The 19423-nt window shown below is 56.7% G+C and overlaps 2 protein-coding genes across 3 annotated transcripts in view; one reads left to right on the top strand and one right to left on the bottom strand.

Annotated features, from left to right (window-relative positions):
• Nucleotides 1-2629, top strand: part of CASKIN1 (CASK interacting protein 1) — a 51356-nt gene extending 48727 nt beyond the window's left edge. The window contains exon 19 of the mRNA XM_029911270.1: nt 1086-2629. Coding sequence (XP_029767130.1) covers nt 1086-1182 — 97 coding nt within the window. The 3' untranslated portion in view covers nt 1183-2629. The remainder of the gene's footprint in view (nt 1-1085) is intronic.
• Nucleotides 2630-10097: 7468 nt separating this feature from the next.
• TRAF7 (TNF receptor associated factor 7) overlaps nt 10098-19423 on the bottom strand; it is a 44689-nt gene continuing 35363 nt past the window's right edge. For both annotated transcript variants that reach the window (XM_026650564.2, XM_024212413.2), the window contains exons 12-21: nt 18277-18325; nt 17893-18020; nt 16140-16222; nt 15605-15644; nt 15122-15238; nt 13701-13823; nt 12756-12875; nt 12234-12365; nt 11312-11431; nt 10098-10911 (exon numbers count right to left, since the gene is read on the bottom strand). In XM_026650564.2, the coding sequence (XP_026506349.1) occupies nt 10897-10911; nt 11312-11431; nt 12234-12365; nt 12756-12875; nt 13701-13823; nt 15122-15238; nt 15605-15644; nt 16140-16222; nt 17893-18020; nt 18277-18325 (927 nt within the window). In that variant the 3' untranslated portion in view covers nt 10098-10896. The remainder of the gene's footprint in view (nt 10912-11311; nt 11432-12233; nt 12366-12755; nt 12876-13700; nt 13824-15121; nt 15239-15604; nt 15645-16139; nt 16223-17892; nt 18021-18276; nt 18326-19423) is intronic.

A 19423-nucleotide genomic window follows, 5' to 3' on the forward strand; every position in this document is an offset into this window, starting at 1 on the left:
GGGACGGCGAACCGCGGCGAGTGGGGGCCGCGATCGGCCGAACCTGCTGCGTCAGCAGGTAAATAAACTGGCCCGACCCGCCAGGGTGCTTACCCTGGCGAGCCGCGTGCCAAACGTTGCCGACCTCTGATTTAAACTAAGCTGAGAAAACCTACTCTTGTGATCGGCCAAGCAGCGTCACTGGAGGTGGGGGTGGAGGGGGGGGGGGGGTGGAAAAATCCAAGTCCCTGTGAAGACAGCGCTAGGTTGACCTAGCTCCGGCCTCTCGGGGAGGCGGACCATCTCATCGAGGGTAGCGACACAGCTGTAGTGTTTCTAGTGTCGACAAGGGTTAGGGTTATCCCAGGATAAACATTGGGGTTTAACTGTACCGGTAGAGTTCTGCTGGTATCACTGGAAAAGCTCCCATGCCGACAAGCCGGCAGGACTCCTGGGGTCAGTTCCAGGTTCTGTAAGGACATATGGGCTAATAGATACAAACTCCTGCCCCCCTCCCCAGGTTACCCCCCTTTCAGCTTTTGAAGGCCAATGCTTCTGGGGGCTGCTCCCTGGCCCCCTCCTCGTGGAGCTGGTGAGACCCCCCAACTGCCCCACAGCTAGGAGGGGGACAGAGCCCAGCTCTGCCTTGCAGCTCCAGCTCCTCGTCCCCCCCTGGAAGGAGGCTCAGTTCCGAGGGGGACCCAAGGGGAGCTGGAAGAGGGACACAGGCGTGGGGGGGCAGTACTGGGGGGTTCTTGGGGAGATCCAGGCTTGAGGGGGGCCTTACGGAGGAGAGTTGGGGTGGGACACAGGCTTGAGGGGCGCCCTGGGCAGGATGCGGAGTGCTTGGGGAGCAGAACTGTACAGATGGGAGGACAGGAGGGAAGTTACTTTGTCAGGGGCTGTGGGGGTGGAGGGGCTTGCTGGGCTCTGAGGTCCCCTCCCTGCAGCTTGGGTGGAAAGTTACTCCACTGCTCAGTGTGACACCCCTCCCGCCCCCCCGTGCCCGCCGCCTCTGCCCTCCGGGGGAGACCCACATCAGCCACGGGTCCTGTGGGGCGCAGCCCAGCCCCACTGATGCTAACGGACGCTCTCTGCACCCGCAGCTCTGCCGCAGAAGCCAAGAGCACAGTCAGCATTCTGGACGACATCGGCAGCATGTTCGACGACCTGGCCGACCAGCTGGACGCCATGCTGGAATGAGGCCCGAGGAGAACCCCAGCTAACCTCAGGATTTACCGTGGGTACAAGGGCACAACGATCCACCGACTCCCAGCCCCCCCTCCCTGCCCCTTGTACAGCCTGCCCCCCCTCGGCGAACAGCCCATCCTTCGGGGTTTGCACAAAGAAGAAAAGATTACCTCAGGATTGTGCTCACACAGCCCGCGGCGCTCGGGGCAGGCTTTTGGCGGGAGGGGGTTTGCAGAAGCAAACAAACAAAAAGCCTTGTTACGGTTTTTTTCCTACCGAAGTAGCAAGCGACCGTGGGATAAAGGCGCCCATAATGCCGTCTAAACCCAACTGCCAGGCCGAGAAGGCAGTGGAGTGGGGCTCGTCCCCTGACTCGCCTCTCCAGGCCAAACCCGAAATCCAGCGAGAATGGTTCTGTTCCGGTTGTGCCGTGTAGCTGAACTTCCACCTTTTTAGTTTGACCCGATCGTCCTCTCTCTCGCCGGACTCCCAGATGTGACAGTTCTGTGTGTAGCCAAACGTGGCCCAATCCGTCTGCTTTCCTCCCCGTTCGGTTTGGGTTAGACTCTCGTTCTGGTGACGCTGTGTTGCTATCGTTTCTCGACCGAGCACTGCCATTATCCCGTGTGCCGCCGTCTGCGTTCCCATGCCCCCGTCTGCTGATGTTGGGAGACGCTAGGAGTGGTGGGCCGGGGCCGCCCGCTGTGGGTGCCAGGGTGGGCGCTTGCCCGCTGGCGTTCGGTTAGCTGCATGCTTTGTTTTATTCGGAAGGTGTTTGTTTGTTCTTTCCTGGTGCTGAGAAGCTGTGACCGTGAGACGTTGTTCTGGTGACAAGTCCGGTTTGACCAATTAGCTCTTTCATTTTTAAAAAATTATTATTTTTTCTGTGTTCTGGTTACTTTGGGGGCCGTCTTGCCGGGGGAGCAGCGCTGTGCGCCGGCACCGTGAGAAAGCTTTGTAGGTTTGCATGCTCGAGACAGTGTTATGAGAAGAAAAGAAAAATATAGAAAATAGCCCCCTCCCTCCCACATGCCACTCCCTGCTGGGGGCGGCTCCTGGCGGCTGCCCGGGGAGGTGGGGCCCGGGTGGCTTTCACTGCACAGAAAGGGCTGTTGGAAATCTGAGCACGGCCCCATCACCTTGCCCCTTTCTCCACTCAGCCACTTGGCTTCCAAAGACTTTGTCCTTGACTTGGACTATTCAGCCTTTAATGCCCATCCTCACCCCGCTCCTCTGCTGGAGCGACAGCCAGTCCCAGGCTCGCTGGCCGTCAGGGGCCTGGTTGTGCTCTGTGGAAGCCCCTGGCAGCAGGCTGGGGGCCCCGGAGGGCGGTCTCCATTGAAAGGGATGCTTGCGTGCGTTCGGCCCCAACGGGGTGGTGTCCCCGGAGCAGTGGGCCTGCGGGGGATTCGGTGTGAGCTGGGCTGTGGAGGGGGTGAGCAGTGGTGGGGCTCTCAGCCAGGAGGAGCCGGAAAGTTGTGCTGGGGGCGGAGGGCGGGGGAGAGAACCCTCCTGCAGATGCTGCGGAGGGCAGGGGCTGGGAGGGAAGGGGCTCTGATGGCAGGAGCCTAGGGGCTTGTCAGCTCTCTGAGGGCCGTGGGCACCAGGCTGTGGGTGTTCAGAGCCAGGCGCTACGCATGCAGGGCTGGGGCAGCAGCAAGCCACGGGCCAGGCTGATTCCCAGTTCACTGCTCCATCCCCCACCACTTGTCCCCTCAAAACACTGCCGCAACCACAGCGGCCAAGACCCCCCCAGGCCTGCCCTGCAGGCCCCAAAGAGCCCAAGCCCCCAGGAGCTGTGCTGCTCGTAGAGGAGCGTTGCCTAGTGAGCGGCGCGCAGGGCTCTCCTCCATCTGTAGCAAGGTGCTGTGTCAGCCTGGTCACGGGCTGCCGTAGGGGGTGGGGGGCCTTACCGGAGGATACGAGAGGGTGGCTCTGTGGGGTCTGTTGGGGGCAGCAGCAGCCAACTCACCGATGGCAAAGGGAAGCCAGCCTGGGGCACCCCCGCCTTAGCGACCCGGAGAGCCTGAGCCAGGCCATGGGGGCGCCCAGTGCTCTGCCCAGTGGGTTCCGCCGCGGCACGGCTCTGCTGGCGACCGCCACGGCCAGACCCCGGGGAGCTGCGTGGCGAGGAGGGGGATGGGGCTGCAGCACCCCTCATACAAGCACAATCCAGGAGTCCCTAGTGATGGATTCCCAATTGGCCGGTCAGGCCTCACTGCTCCTCCTTCCCCCCACCAGCCCAGAGGGCATTGCCCGGGCAGCGCCAATGCCCCTGGAGCAGAGGGAGCTCAGGGAACAAATCCCTTTCCTCGTCCCAGTCAGTCCCGCAGGGGGTGCCAGCGGCATTTCTGTTACGTGGGGCTCACTGGTCCCCCACCCTGCGCCCCAGCCCTGCCTGCCCTCAGGGAGACCGGCTTGTGTCAGAGCGTGACCTTGGAGAGCCGCAGTAGCTAACCCGTGTCTAACCCCGTAGCACGCGGCCTGGGCAGGTTAGCCTCAGTGTGACAGGCAGTTCTTGCACCCTGCTGGTTAATCCCACTGCCCCGGGCTGTGTTCTGAACACCTCGCCGTCCGTGGGGAGCCCAGGCCTGGGCGGGAGCCGCTCGCCCTAGAAACGCGCTGCCAGTTTCCAGTCCAGGCCCATGGGCGTGCCTGACTGGCTCCTGCTAGCCCAGTGTCCCTTCTCAGCGAGGGGCCAGTTCCAGATGCAGCAGAGGCGGGTGTAGATGTAGTGGCGCAGTGGCAGATGTAGGATAATTCCCCTCCGCTCTCATTAGGCCTCCTCCTGGTCTCTTAGGGCTTGTCTGCAGGGCAACACCGTGAATTGTAGAGCTGAAATGAATAGGCAGCAGGTTTAATACAAACAGAAGGAAGTACTTCTTCACAATGCACAGTTAACTTGTGGAACTCGTTGCCAGGGGGTGTGGTGAAGCCAAAGTATAACTGGCTTCCAAAAAGAATTAGATCAGTTCAAGGAGGATTGGTCCTTCGATGAGCAAGGGATGGCTCACTCGATAATTGCCCTGTTCTCTTCATTCCCTCTGAACCATCTGGTGCCAGCCACTGCCAGAAGACAGGACACTGGGCTGGATGGACCATTGGTCTGACCCAGCGTGGCCGTTACGTTACGATGGACTGTGTACCTTTTAGTTCGTGCCAGCGGGTCTGCGGGGGGCGATTAGCGTTCTCAACCATTCCCACCCCTCTGGCTTGCGCCGCGGTGCCATGGAGACCAGCCCTACCCATCAGCATTTGGCTACAGCCCTGAAGCAGGAGCTTGAATGTCCCTGCCCATGTGTGTGTGGCCATTAGTTATGCTAATTCCGGTTCTGCTGCATTCCCCCTAGAATGTCCAGTCCCTTTTCAAGTCTCCAAGGGGCTGGTGAGCCATGCGCTGCGATGCTGGCCCAAGGGACTGGGGGGGGGGGGGGCATGTCTGAGAAATCCCAAATTGTTCATCGGTTTCTAAAGCCTCAATGTCCTGCCCCATGTCTATAATGTCTCCCTCCCCCCTGCCTCTTGCTGCGTCTGAACAAGCAGGGGCGACAACCGGACCAGAACGAGCAGCCGTGGAGCTGTTAGTTGGGCTCAAGCATCAATGCCTGGGGTTGGCCAGCAGGGAGGAGGCCGAGCAGCTGATGTGTTGTCAGGGCTTTTCCTCCAAACTCTTGCCAGACCAGCATTTCCCGTCTACAAGGGCTCCAGTTCCGAGGCCGCCCATCCTGCAGCCTGTACCCAGATAGGTAGCTGTTACTCGCAGGCCTGGGCCCATGGATGTCAGCGGGGCCATGTGTGAGTGAGGGGGCTGGGATCGGCTTCCCTGCTTCTTGCACGTGCCAGTGATTTCCCCTGCCACATCCCGATACATTTGCTCCTTTGTCAAACCAATGACCTTGGGGACCCAAAATTGGGCTAGGGGAATACAGACCAGCCCATGGGTTCAGCTCCTTCGCTTCTGGCTTGAGCCTCCTGTCCAAGAGGGTTGTTAGCACGCTCTGTATCCCAGTAGGTTTCTTACATGCGCGGAGCTCATTGCAGAGGGAAGAGGGCCTTAGCCGAAGCAAGCAGATTAGAGGAGGACATGGCTGAGCGAGGCCTGTGTTTAGGACAATGCCCTACTGCAGTGAAGTGTTACGAACACTTCCTAGTTGGGGAACAAAAACTCGTTCTCTGGAGGGCGATAAGGGATGAAGAAATAATAAGCTATATAAAGAAGTATTAATTTATTGGGAAAAAAAGATTTAAGACAGATATTTTCCCCCAGAAATTAAAAAAAGGAATAAACTTTAACAAATATATATTTAAAATATTAAAAATAGTATCAATTATATAATAAAAGTTTTTAAAAAAATCAAGAGAACTGGATTTTAGCTTGAGAAAAATCTATTAGATTACAATAAGCTCTGTGTCTTTGTGGCAAGATCATATTAAGAGTAGCACAAGCATAAGATACCTTTTATCTCGTTAGAAGGTCTGTGCAAACAGCTTTCGGTTTGTTTTTCTGTTGGAATTCAGTGTTCTTCCTTTATTTTTACACAGTTTAAGAAACTCAAAGGATGTGCCTTGTTTCATGAAGGTTTTTGTTAACTCTGATCTGGAGGGTTGTTTTATTTTTCTTAGGTGTCTTCAGGGTTGTTTTTTTTCTTTTTTTGTGTGTGAGTGTGTGTGTGTGTGTGTGTGTGCGTATTCTTGAGAATACACAGCTGTATATTCATGTATAAACAGGATTTGGAGTCTGGTTTATCGCTTGATTTCTGATGAATGCATTTTGCTTGTGGTTTCAAAACAACGTGTTGATGTAATTTTTTTCTGAGAAGTACAAACTGCTCTCTCTCTCTCTCTCTCTCTTTTTCTCCCATTGTGTTTGCTGATCCAGATGTGTTTGGCACAACTTTGAAATTTCTTTAAAAAAAAGCCTAGAACTATCTGTTGTAAAGAAAAAAAATGTATCTTAACAAAATCCATAAAGTTCTACATGATGGAGATATACATATATATATATTTTTTATGATTAAGTTATGGAATCTGTATTGTATTCCCATTCTGTCAAAGCTATGCATCTTGGTGCTTTTCCCTGCTCTTCTGTGCTTCGGTTCCACCTATATTATTATGACTATTCTGAATATTAAATGGCTCGTGGTGCTTTGAAGACATTTGCTCCTATAAAAAGTCTGGCAACAAATATTTAAAGGAAAAAAAAAAAACCTTATCAACCTTAATTGTAAAAGAGACAAATGTTATTTTTATTGTTGGGAATTAACTCCAACCAAAAAAAATTCCATGGTACAGACAATTCCTAAAGCACCAGGTTGTACAGTGTGTGTATATGTCCTTCTGGTCCCCTGCGATGGACTGACTCATACTGTAATTTTTTGTCAGGCATGTGGCAGTGGTATGCTTGACTGACTGCATTTACTGCCATCGGCTCTCAATAAATGTCAGAAAACTCAAGGTGGGTGCCACTCCTGTTTCGCTAGGCCTGGCTGCTGTCGTTAATGGGGGTGCGGCCAGATGGGGCCTGGGTGTTCTGCTACAACCCTGGCAGACGTGACTGTGGCGTGGAGGAGCAGGTGTTCCTAACCCTCCCAGGAGCATAGGGGTGAGCAAGTAGCACGGAAAACTGGGGCAGCCACCTGTGGACATGGGGACTGACACGGTCACCGCGCTGTGGGACAATTAAACCAAACCTTCCCTGCTTGCTTCACTCCCAGGGCCCCAGGGTGTGAAATCCCCAGCCCGGCTGCTGCCTGGCTCAGGTCGAGCACCCGGAATACTGACACCTTTTGCAAATTGGCAAATTAGGATGGAAATGGAACTGCCCTAAGCAGCACGCCCAGAGCTGGGCCTGTAGCTCGGGGGCTCGGTGCAGCACGCCTGGCCCCTGGCTGCGCTGTATTCACCAGGGGCATGCCCAGGGCTGGAAGCGTTGGCCTGGCCCAGACGAGGTAAATGTCTTTGGCACCAGGTAAGGGAGCCGGGACTGAGGTCACACCCTTTCCCGCGGCTCTGGCTCCAGCAAGACACTTTAAGGCTTTTGATGCTAAACTTGACCCTGTTACTCCTAAAAAAAATCTCCCGGATTGAAAGCGTGGGTGAGGAAAACGATCAAGAGGCGGGCTGGTGTCGGCCAGCTCACTCCTTGTTACCGGAGAGAGCAAAGCTCCTAGTATTCGCTTCTTAAGGCCGCCTGGGTTAGAGCAGCAGCTGTGCCCCCCCCCCCATTTGATTCAGGTGCTGTACTAAAGGCTTAGCAAGAATTTGAAACCCCTGCGGAGCTGAGTGTTTCAGAGTCCCTGGCCATGGGGCTGGCTCAGGGTTTAGACAACCTGCTCTCTGCTGGTATGAGCAGGAGCTAGTGCCTATGTCATCATTGGATGCTGCAGGGCGGATGCTGTAGGCAGTCGGGGCGGCTCTATGGACGGGAACAGGGGCTGTCAACCATGTAATGCCAGCCTGGGCACGGCCCAGGGACCAGCCTGCAGCTCCAGGGGCCGGGGCCACCCGGCTGTTTGGGCCCAGGCAGCAGACCCGTTCCTGCTCAGGCCCAGTGCCTGAGCTGGGGCTCAGAGGAGGGGCCCCATGACAGCTGGAGCAGGGACAGGGCTCCTTCTGGGCCTTGCACTCACACTGGGCATTGAGCGGGAGGCAAAGTAAAGAGAGGGGTGGGGGGTTGTCCCGAAGTGTGGGGGGGGAAGAGGGGACCTGCACCCAGAGACAATGCAGAGGCACTGGTGCTGCCCTTCTTGGTCAATAAAGCAAGGCCCATGGACAGGCGGGGCAGGGACCCTACCACTAGCCACAACACACTGTAGAATGAGTGGGGGGTGGGATTTCGGCAGCTGGGCTTGTCCCTGCCAAGCTTTAGGGTTGCCAGGGATTCGGGTTTCGACCAGAACCAGGGCCGGCGCAATCCAGGCGTTCGCGTAGGGCGCTAACATTTGGGGAGTGGTGACTGCGGTGGCCGGATCTTCGGCCACCCTGGTCGTCGGCGGTATTTCAGGGGTGGCATTTTGGGGGCGGGACCTTCCGCCGCCTCGGGCGGCAAAAAAGCTGGCGGTACTCCTGATCGGAATACCTAATTAGAAAGGAACCTGGCAGCTCTGGTCAGCACCATGGACCGGGCCATTAAAAGTCTGGTTGGTGGCACAGTGGGGTTAAGGCAGGCTCCCTGCCTGGCTCCTAGGAGGACAGGAAGCGGCCAGCATGTCTGTGGGTGGAGGGAGGGGGGCGCTCCGTGCACTGTCCCTGCCCCAAGCATTGTCTCTGCAGCTCCCATTCGCCGTGGTTCCCAGCCAATGGGATCTGCGGGGGTGGTGCCTGCCAGCAGGGGCAGCACGTGGAGTCGGACATGCCGGCTGCTGCCTGAGATAAGCGCCGCCTGGAGCCCCAACCCCTCACATACCCCTGCCCCAGCCACATCCCACACTCTGAGCCCCTTGGCCCCGGAGCCCCCTCCTGCACTCCCAGCCGGAGCCATCAGACCCCACCCTCCTGCCCCAGCCCAGTGAAAGTGAGCGAGGGTGTGGGAGAGCGAGCAAGGCAGGGAGAGGGAAATGGAGTAACTGGGGAGGGGTGGGCCTTGGGGAAGGAGACTTTTTGTGTAGCTGCCCCGCGGGTGCCCGTACCCAGGGTTAAGGCAAGGCCTGCTGGCAAGGGTGGAAGGCACAGGAGGTACCAGTGGCACAAGCTGGGCCAGGCTCCCTCCATGTCTGGCAGGTGCAGGGGATAAGCCAGCGGAACAAGAAGCTGTTTCACTTTGTCGTCTCTTGCGCTGCTCAGCTACCGGAGGTCAGTGCCTCCCTGTGCAGGTTTTGGCCCGGCCCCCCCCCCCCCTTAGCTCTGGTATATCCCACCCATGCTGAACCAGTCTGCTTGGAACCCTGCTCCTCCATTAGGGGCAAGCCCAGTTCTGGGGCCACAGACACTAACGGCCCCAGGCGAAGCTGCAGCGCTAGTCCCATATGATCCCCCCTCCCTCTTTGCTTACAAACACGCCAAGGCCCCTCTTCCTCAGCCCCCCACTCCCAGTGCTGCTGCTCTGCAAGGCAGTGGGTGTCGTTCTAGCCCTGGTAGGAGACACTGTTTCCCATGGCTTTTGCCCTCAGCTAAGAGGCAAGTACGCAGGGTTCTAACACCCTGGGGCCACAACCAGCTCAAAGCACTGTTGATACTGGTCTCGCCAGGGCCCTCCCAGCCATGATGCAGATCTAGCCCTAAGCGTAGCTCTCTGCTTTGATAGTGCCAGGGATGATACCAAGTGAAGGTAATGGGGGGAGACAGGCATGCGCTTGGACTACACACGACAATGCTACTGCCAGTTAATCCATTCCTGCTGTCTTACTCTGCTGCCAGTAGCCGATCGGCGCGTCGGCTCAGAGACACCACCTGATTCTCACCCACTGCGTGGCCCTGAGCCGCTGCAGCAGTTATGGAGCGTACGGAGGGGAAAGCCCCCAAGCACCTATGCCAATGGGAGAAGAATTTTTAAAGAACTCACTTCACCCCCGCGAGTGCCTCACCATTCACTTCTCATGGCTCTTGCCTTACCCTAGGTCTACACTGCAAAGAAAAACCCATGGCTGGCCTCTGCCAGCTGGCTCACGCTGTGGGGCTGTTTCATGGCTGTGTAGACTTCGGGGCTCAGGCTGCAGGGTCCCAGCAAAGCCCAGCAGTCTACACAGCCATGAAACAGCCCTTAGCTGACTCGGGCTGCCGGGGCTCAGGCCAGCTGTGGGTGTCTAGCGGCCGTGTAGACATACCCCTAGTGGCCTCCCACACCTGCTGTGCCTGGCGCAGGGACAAGCTCCCCTGCCCAGGTGTGCAGGGTTGGGAAGTGCGTGCCCGTGGAAGGCCGGGCGGGTGGCAGCTGGCCCTCCCCCAGCGAGCCACCCCCAAGTAACTCACACGTGCCTGGAACAGCTCTTTCCACTTTTATTGTCAATGAAGAAATAATCCAATTATATTACAATCTTAAAAACTGTAGAAAATGTGAGTAAAAATGCAACAGAGGCTTTTTCTCTTTAATGTGGAGACTGTAATTACAGGGAGGGTGAACCGATGCGCTCGTGTTACTTGATCAGAGAACTAGCTTGTGGTGTAAAAATCGTACCTGGCTACACAAGGAAGATTCCTCTTGAAAGGCCAAACAACAGCTCGCTATCGTCCGGGCAGTCAAATTAAATACGAGAGCGACAGAGAGGGGCCCGGGCGGAGGACAAGGCCGAAGCTCAGTTCTCCTGTTTGCAAAGTGACCTCGCTCCTGGTCCTTCGCTTCCTCGACAGGCTCCGCTGCGACCAGCTGAGTTGTGCTGTCCCATTGCCGCCTGGCGTCCACGCCAACTGCGCCTTGCTTGGCCCGACCAGCCCAGCCAGCACGTGTCCCGTTGGGCGCGCCGAGCCTTTGGGTCAGGCTCTGCCATGGTGACGCCACAGTAACAAACCCTTGCCCAGTGCTGTGTGCAGTACGGAGAACAGCAGTGACCCACCGGCCCTCACAGCAGGCCAGGTCTCCCACCTCTTTCATGGGACACGGCTGACTTCTGGGGCGTCCCTGGGCGACGGCAGGTCGGCGGGACGAGCGATGCTGAGGGCGCAGTTGCTGTGGCCGATGGAAGGCAGCAGGTGGTGGTGGTGAGCAGAGGGCGGTGTCAGTCATCCAACAGGCCGGCAGAGGAGAAGGAGATTTTGGTAGCTCGGGGTGCAGGACCGGTGCAGCTGCTGCCGTTAGCACGTCCAGACCTGTGGAGGCAGGGAGGGACGGGTGAACAGGGATCCAGGTCAGTCAAGGGAACCCAGCTGGTTCCTTCCTCTCCCTCCCCAAAAACGCCCTTCTCGAAGCGGAGCCCCTAGCGCTCCCTGCTGGCCAGCTGGGGCCCGTTCTGCTCCCCGACTCATGGCTGCTGCCCTAGTGACCCAGGAGGAAAGGGGAGCTCTTGGCCTGCCCAGGAACCCCAGCCCTGCAGCCACAGCCCCCCGAAGAGTGGACACGTCGTGGGCAACAGCTGCTCTCCCCAAGCTGCAGCCCCCCCAGGGTAATCTCAGCTGGTGCTTCTACCCCCTCCCGCCAGGACAAGCTGCTGGGCTCTGGGTTCTCCCCCCGGTGAGGAAGCTGCAGTGGGAAAGCCCAGGGGCGACCGACCTTGACAGTGCTGTCCACAGCGCCGGAGAAGAGGCGGCCCCTGGAGACTGCGAGCGCCGTCACGCTGCCCTGGTGCCGCAGCAGCGTCTGAGTGCAAATCATGTTGTCCATGCTCCACACCTGGAAGCACATGCAGGGATGTGTGAATGCGAAGCTGGGGACCGCAAGGCCTGTCTGCCCAGGCACCAAAGGGGCTCAGAGGAGAGGGCTCTGGCCACGAAGGGAAGGAAACAACCTGGAGTGCGAACAAAGACCAAAGAATTCTCCACCCCTAGCCTAGAGGCCTCCCTTGCCCTTCGGGGACCTATGTTACTCTCCCAGGGACCCGTGTTAGTTACAGGAGCCAGGCCTGGGGCGCTGAACTGAGACAGTCTCTCTGCGTCACCATGTCCCGGCTGTCTGGATATGGACATGGTCCCATCACCACCACATCTGCCTGCCTCTCACTCCTTCAGTTCAGCGGCCGGCCCAGTGCCCCACCGCCAGGTACTAACTAACCCCAGTTCTCCCGAGTGCCAGGCCAGAGCCAGACCAGTCCGTAGTGAACAGGTTCTGGCAAGGCTCTGCACTGTGGCATCACTAGTCAGTGTCACCGGGAACAGCAGCGCTCTGCAGCCCCCTTGCATTGGCAGCTCTCCACACACGAAGACACCGAGCCCCATTTTACAGCTGGAGGGACTGAGGAACACACAGTGGAAGGGCACAAGGAGTCGGGACTTGACCCAGGACCCCTCACTCCCAGTCCCCTGCAGCAGCCAGTTGCCCCCTCCTTACCGGACACTGAGAACCTAAAAGCAAAGGAGAGCCGTAAGGGCTGCAGTGAAGGGTGCGAGGTCTACGTGGGGACTAGCCTCCCAACGCTGCTTCCCCCTCAGCCTCGGAAGCCTCTCCCCCAGCTAGGCAAGGCCACGGCAGCACGTACCCTGAGAGAGCGATCGTACGACGCGCTGAAGACTTTGGTTTGATCCGGCGTGGAGATGACGGCCAGGGCGTACACCGTCCCCACGTGCCCAGTCAGTGTGCGCACCTGCTCCTTGGACTCGATATCCCAGACCTGAGCGAGGAGAACAGGAGAGAGACGGCTCAGAGTGACGAAGCCAACATCCAAGGGTGCGGAGCAGGAGCAAGCTAGGCCAGCGCCCAGGCCTGCAGAGCGGGACCAATCAGAGAGGGTAACAGCACCCTCTGACTGCCTGGCACCCCCAGCACCGAGAGGGTGGGTCTCAGGCCAGCCCCTAGAGAATGGGAAAGCACACAGCCTGGATAGCCTCAGTGGAGTCCATCTCTTATCCCTCAGGGTGCTCCGTCAGCCCGCTGGGCAGGAGGGAGGTGGGCCCGTTGGCACAGCAGATGCTGGGGATATCCCGGCACGGCTAGCCATGCTGTGCCCCTGTTCTGCAGGGAGGGAGAGGCAGGGCTGCACCGCCGGCCTCCGTGTTCTTACATGGATGAGGTTCTCGTAGGTGCCACACACGATGTGATGGTTGGTCACGGCGATGGAGTACACGCTGCCCCCTGACGTCTGCAGCACATGGACACACTCCAGGTTCCGGATGTCCCAGATCTGAAACAGCCCCCGTCCAGGTCAGCGTCGCCCCAGTGCAGCAGCCCAGTAAGAATGAGTGAGCCCCGGAGCGATACACTGGATTCCTCTCAGTGCGTAGCCGGTGGTGCCTTTCCAGACTGGCTGGAGGGCCTGTCGGGGCCAGTGGCTCTGTCCCAGGCAGGGCCGGCAACAGGTGGAAAGGCTCTTGGCCAAGTTCCTACCGGGGCACGAGCTGCACCACTCCCATAGCCAGCATCTGACGGGCAGCAAAATACAGAGCTGGGCCCAGCAGAACCAGGCCTGAGCCTGGTCCTGTCCCAGGAAGGGAAGGGGAGGTGGGCCCATTGTCACAGGAGGGGAGAGGGTGCGGAGCAGGGGGCTCCAGGCACAATGTATCCCAACTTTCCAACAGTCCAGACACCAGCAGCTAAGTTAACCAGCAGGGACTGGGCCAACAAAGACGAGACTCTTACAGGAACCAAATGCAGAATGATAGTGATTCTGCAGCCCAGACACTGCCCCTCTTCTCTTAGCAGCAGCAGGGTCAGTGCCGGAGAATAGACGACAACGTCCCAGCAGCTGGAGAAGGGCCATGGCTACATGGCAGTGTTGGGCTTGGCTAATGTCAAACAGCAGCTTGGACCTGCCAAACTCTGATATTACTGCAAAGATGGGAACCTACCAGCCACAATCGCCGGAGTAAACTCCAATGTGTCAGTGGCGCAACAGCTGTGAAAGCACGCCGCCGAGTGCTCCTGGCTGCCTTTGGTTTTGCACAGATAGGAAGTTAGTGCTGGAGGTTGGAAGGTGCTTTACTCACACACACGTCATCAGCGTACTTACCTTGATTGTTTGGTAAGACCCACTGTAGAGATAGTTTTGAGAAGCCACAAGTGCTCGCACCCAGTGATTGAGACCTGTCAATTCCTTTTTCAGCTTGAGTTCAGTGCCCACGATGTCCCAGACCTGTGGCAGGCACACACACACACGACGGGTCAGCTTGCACACTACTAAGCAGGGCCATTGTGGTCAGAAAGACCAGTCCAAATGGCTACGACTAACTCTGCAGGGCTGCTTCCTGCACGAAATCCACCTCTGTGCAGAGAGACAGGTCCCCAAAGAGGGTGGAAGTGGGGCCTCGATCCCATACTGGCCCTTGCATGTGGGGGGAGAAGTGAGAGCGGCAGTGTCAGGCCCTGGGAAGATCCACTGGAGCTGCTGATCTACAGATAAATTCACACTGCCGTTTGTACAGCCCGTCTCTAATGTGAGCCACATGCCTGGAAGTTTAAACAGAAGCAACTGCAGTGGAGAACGTTTTCTGCCTGGGCCTTGCCCGCCCTGTGCTAGGGGGCTGCAATACAACATACACACAGCGTCCCCAGAACCCTCGACTGAGCAGTCCAGCGGCAGCTGCGAAGCCAGGGAGCAATGCAGGGGAACAGCACTGAGGCACGTGCGTCAGGAGGAGAGGACATTGGAGCAGCTTTAGAAGCAGGTGTTAGTTTTCTGCTCCACTCACCTGGCACACATGGAGCCAGGTTTATTTTTTAAATGCATATTTACTAAACACAGGTTGTTTGAATTACAGCTCTCTGGTGCCTGACAAGTCCCAAAGCCCTTGAGCCACACGACACCCCACCAGATGGGGAAATGGAGGCACAGCCAAGCTAAGCAGCTCACCCAAGATCACATGGTGACTTGCCAGCAGAGCTGGAAACAGAACCCAGGAGAGCTGGCCGAGATTTTCCAAAGGACTTGCAATTGTGGGTGCCCAACCAGACACCTTGAATGGCCCCCGACGGCCAGACTGTGTGGCACGCACCCTCTGGAAACCAGCCCCTTTGAAGGGCTCTCAGGTTGGACACCCAAAAACAGGCACCTGAAATCACTGCTCCTTTGTGGCGATCTTGGCCCTGATCCCAGTCCCCTGCTCTAAGCACATGGTACACGAGCCCCCGCATGGGTCTGTGTGTTTGCACAAGTACACACCAACTCCACACGTGCCCACAGCCTCTGATTTGTAGGAGTCAACAAAAACAAGCAAGGCTCTTCAGTCAGCTGCTCCAAAATCTACTTGCAGCCTCGGCTGCAGGGAGCACTAGCTGTCCCTCCTAGTGTCTGTCTCCCCCTAAGCTCACGCTGCGGCGCTAACCAGACCACGTGCAGACAGACGCACGCAGGCCCAAAAGAGCCTGTTCTTGCCAGCGAACTTCTCCCCAAATGGCCACCCAACCCCAACAGGTGCCTTCTCAGCCCTCTACCTTAATGGCTTTAAGGGAGCCACTGAACAGCATGTTGTGTGAGGAGACCAAAGTGCAAACAGGATTGTCATGCGCTCGGATCGTGTTCACCTTCTGCAAGGTTTGAATATCCCAGACCTTGAAAAGGAAGACAAAGTCGGTTAGAGATTGGCCTGCTCTGGAAACCCCCTGCAGTTCCCCCTCTCGCCTGTCTGCCCTGGAAATACCCCCAGCAGGAAAACACAGCAAGGGCAGCTGTGCCATAGGATAGACGGCATCTGTGCCCAGAGGATATAGCCCCTCTCTGATGGGCGTAGGTTCGACGGGAGGGCTCCTGAGTGGGACTCTCATCCCAGACACTAACACAGCCTCCTGTGAATCAGCAGAAGAGGTGGCGAGGAGTCAGTGGCTCTGTGCCCCACTCCCAGCCCGGCTGGCCACAGAAGCTGTGCCCTGTAACCTCCCACGTGCCGACTTATAACCAGGGCGACGTCGGATACTCACAATGATGGTGCAGTCAGCAGAGCCACTGTACAGCTTGTTCCTGTAACGTCACAAGACAATGAAAGGGCGTCAGCGAGGGAGAGCCAGCGATGGGATTCCAGCTGTCCCGGGGGCTCTGCTCTCGGGACACAGGAACAGGAACCTTGCACTTTTCAGACCCTCCTCGCCCCACCCCTGCCTGCTCAGAGGAAAGGAGCCGGGGTGACACCCCCGTCCCCAAACAAAACACGCTGCTCATCATCTCCCAGACGCACAGGGCTGGGACCAAGGGGCTTTTCACTCTGATGACTTTGCCCATTTGTCCCTCTGGCTTATTAAACGGGAAGATCTGGGATTCTGGCCCCTCCCATCCACATGCGCGTGTGTGTAAAAGCCTGGTGCACGTGTGCACGCCAGAATTAGGAAGGAAATTAACATCTTAGTCCCTCTTCTCATAATTCACTAATTAGGAGAGGCCAGAGAACAGACCACAAGTCTCTCATCGCAATTCTCCATTTCCCCCCCCAGCGGCACAAAAATCATCCGCTCCACTCACCCCTGAATGCAGAGAGCGAGGACAATCCCATCGTGGCCCTCCAAGGTCTTTTGGCACTTGTATGTGGTGCAGGTATCCCACACCTAACAGGAAAGACAAGTTAGCAGGAGACCCCATGCCTGCTCTCGAGAGCAGCTGGGGATCAGAGCAGGAAGTCAGCTGGGCCAGGAGAGCAGGGAAATCAGTCAGCTGTTTCCTGTGTCCTCGGTGCACCTGTTTTCCTGTCTGACCGGCAGAGATGAGCACATCTAGGAAAGGAAATTTCGCAAGCAGGGTCAGGCTGAATTTCCAAGGGACACCAAACCCTGAAATGCAGCCACAGCAGCTCCACAGCGCTAGGGCAGACAACAAACTTTCCTAAAACCCGTAGTAAGAAAATGCCAGGCAATTTCAGCTGGGGGACCCTGATGGAATCAGGCAAACACATGGGCGGTGAGCGCTAGTCACCACACAGCTAGCTTTTCTCACCACTCCCAGTGTCTGAGCATGAAGAATGTGTGTTCCCCGTTATCATTCCTGCCGCATGGGGATTTCAGCTGCTGAGTATTATGTGCTATTAGTACAAATGACCTCAAAACCAACCGTACAGCAACAGTTTTCCACACTGCGAGAGCAGGACACAGGCAGAGAGAAGAGGGCGGTTCCTGCTAACCAGGCTCGGGCCTGCTTTTCTAACCTGGCCTCCCTGATTGGATACCCCACCATGCCTACATGTTGGCATTTGTGGCTCCAGCCAATGGAAACCAGGTCCTTCATCTCAGAATGCAAAGTATTGGGAGAAAAATGCAGACAAATGGAACGCTAAGAGTTATGCTTTGCCAGCCTCAGATCTTTAAGCACTTGCCACTTCCCATGCATTAAGACTTCCAGTGCCCCTTGGCCAGAGGTAGTTAAGAATTATTACTCCCAGCGTGAGGCCCAGATAGATGACCAGGCCAATTGCCATTGGTGCTGGATACACACAGCATTCCCTGATGTCAATAGGAGCAGAGCGAGCTCCGCTCCTCTGGGGAGAAAATCCAATCAATCAATCAGGCCTCAAGTGACTTGCCCCAGATCTGAGCGTCAGCAACTCAAGCAGGATGGGAACCCAGAAGTCCTGGCTCCCAGCCCTTGAATAAATAAGCCAAAAAGAACCAAGATTCAACCATGACAGTCTCTGTTTATGTAGGGTCTATAGGCACCCCGTTTTCTAGTAATCAGTGAAATTCACAATTCCCAGAGCTTTGCTGACATCCGTCCATCAGTCAATCATCCGTGACACTGGCGGCTGGCCAGGATAACCTTTGAAAATGTTGTTTTGGTCGGACTGTCAATTTGCTCTGTTCAAACGCAGGTCAAGGAAAAGCAAACAATGTTTGTAAAATGGACACATTTCATAGGGAAAATCTATTTTGTTTCCCAGCTTCTAAAAGGGCTTTAGCCACCATGGAAAATAAAGAATTAGCAGCTGAAACACTCTCTAAAGGCTGAATGGGGACAAGGTGAAAACATGAACAGCAGGTGTGAGATCAGGATCAGGGTTTCATAAAGAGCTCAGAAGACTGTATTTGTCTCCTGAGAGGAGACACGCGGGTCTGGCATCTTCATGCAGATAACTGAACAATGCTTCCGGCCCAGGTGGAGTTGGGAAGAGCCATTTCAGCTCAAACCTGGGGCCGAGCAGGTAAACTCGGATGTGGAGCTACACTCCGAGCCCAGCTGAGGGGTGGATGGTCCTGTCTAAAGTGCGCACATGCTGCGGGGCTCTTACCTTAATGGTTTTGTCTGAGGAGCCACTGAAAAGCAAGTCTCCTATGGAGTAAACACACAGACACCAGACAGGGCCTTGGTGCCCGACAAAGGTCCCCTTGCATTTGAAGATCTGCTGAGGATCGTACGCTGTGGAGTGAGAAGAGGCAGGAGGGGGTTAGGGGAACCAGGACGCTACGCCCTGCCAGCACAGAACCGGCCATGGAACTCAGAGGGGAGGGTTCTACAGACAAGAGCTGGTGTGTTACACGAGCCTGAAATGCATTATGGGAAATACACTGAGTCAGCTGATGCTTTGCTCCAAAAGGGATCTGCTGAGAAATCGTAACAACAAGCCTAACGTTCTGGGGCAAGCCGAGGGAGAGAGCATCAAGCGTGTACTCACATCCTAGGATGCCCATGTTGAGGCGGGCGTTGATGTGGGACAGTTCATCCTGAAAAACAAACCAGGCAGGGTTAGAAGCAGAGCAACTGGAATCAATCCGGAGTCCCGGCACTGGCAGGCACTCCGCTAGGCTTCCCACGGAGTCTGAGCCACTGCTTTAATACCTCCTTGCAAACGCTGAGAGCTCCAGCCAGCAGCCTCCGGACTGAGGACAGGAGCGCCTGGCAGGGCTCACCCAGGGGGTTCGTTCTCTGGCCAGGGGAAAGTGGAGGTCTGGAAGCACCTTCCTTATAACCATGCATGTTGTCTCTGCAGAGGTGAGCAGGCACCTGCTTTCACCCTCCTGTGGGTACCGGGCTCAGCCCGGGTCTCCCTGGGATCAGGGTCTGGATGTGGACACTCGTACGCCTTTCAAAATGCACAATCCTTCCTCTTCCTAAAACCAACACCGGGCAGGGCCAGGCAGTCATGAGGAGCTACTCATTCTGCGGTGCTTTCCAAATCCGCTTTGCCTGAAAATATTGCAGGGGTCACTCGACACAGTGCCCCGGGGCCCGGGCCTTGCCATCTCCAACAGAGCCGCTTTGCTGGCTGTATCTGGCCCCGTCAGAGCTAGCGCGCTCTGCATTCAGTCCTGAGCAGCATGCACAGAGCTGGGGTGTGCGCTGCTGGCGGGACGTGTCCCACCCGAACCCTGGCTGGAAGGTGATCTTATCAATGCCCTGAGAAGCGCCAGAAGGGGCTGCCAAGGGCCTGCTACGTGTTAGTACTAGATAATTACTGTGGCTCTGCACAATTCTCCTGCCAGTGGTAAGAGAGAACTGCAGTAAAGACCCAAAGAACCAGCCCTGGGCCGATCCCTGGCTGCAACGAAAGGCTCAGGAGTGCTAGAGTTCCGGGCAAAGCCCTGGCTCCTTGCAACAAGTGTCCTGCTGGCAGCAGCCTGACTCCAGCCTGCGCCACACTAAGGCCTCCAAGCCAATTCCAAGGGCTTCTGCAGGCAGCCGGGCTGCCCACCCGGGCCAGATTCCAGCTGTGCTCTGGCGCCCTTTGCACCTTGTGCACGCAGGGATCCCTGCCTGGCTATGGCAAAAACAAAACTGGGGGTGAACAGAGCCAGTGCGGAGGGAACTAGGTCTTGGCCATT

This window comes from Terrapene carolina, unplaced genomic scaffold (assembly GCF_002925995.2).
Source record: "Terrapene carolina triunguis isolate 2854851 unplaced genomic scaffold, T_m_triunguis-2.0 Scaffold93, whole genome shotgun sequence".
Lineage (NCBI taxonomy): Eukaryota > Metazoa > Chordata > Testudines > Emydidae > Terrapene > Terrapene triunguis.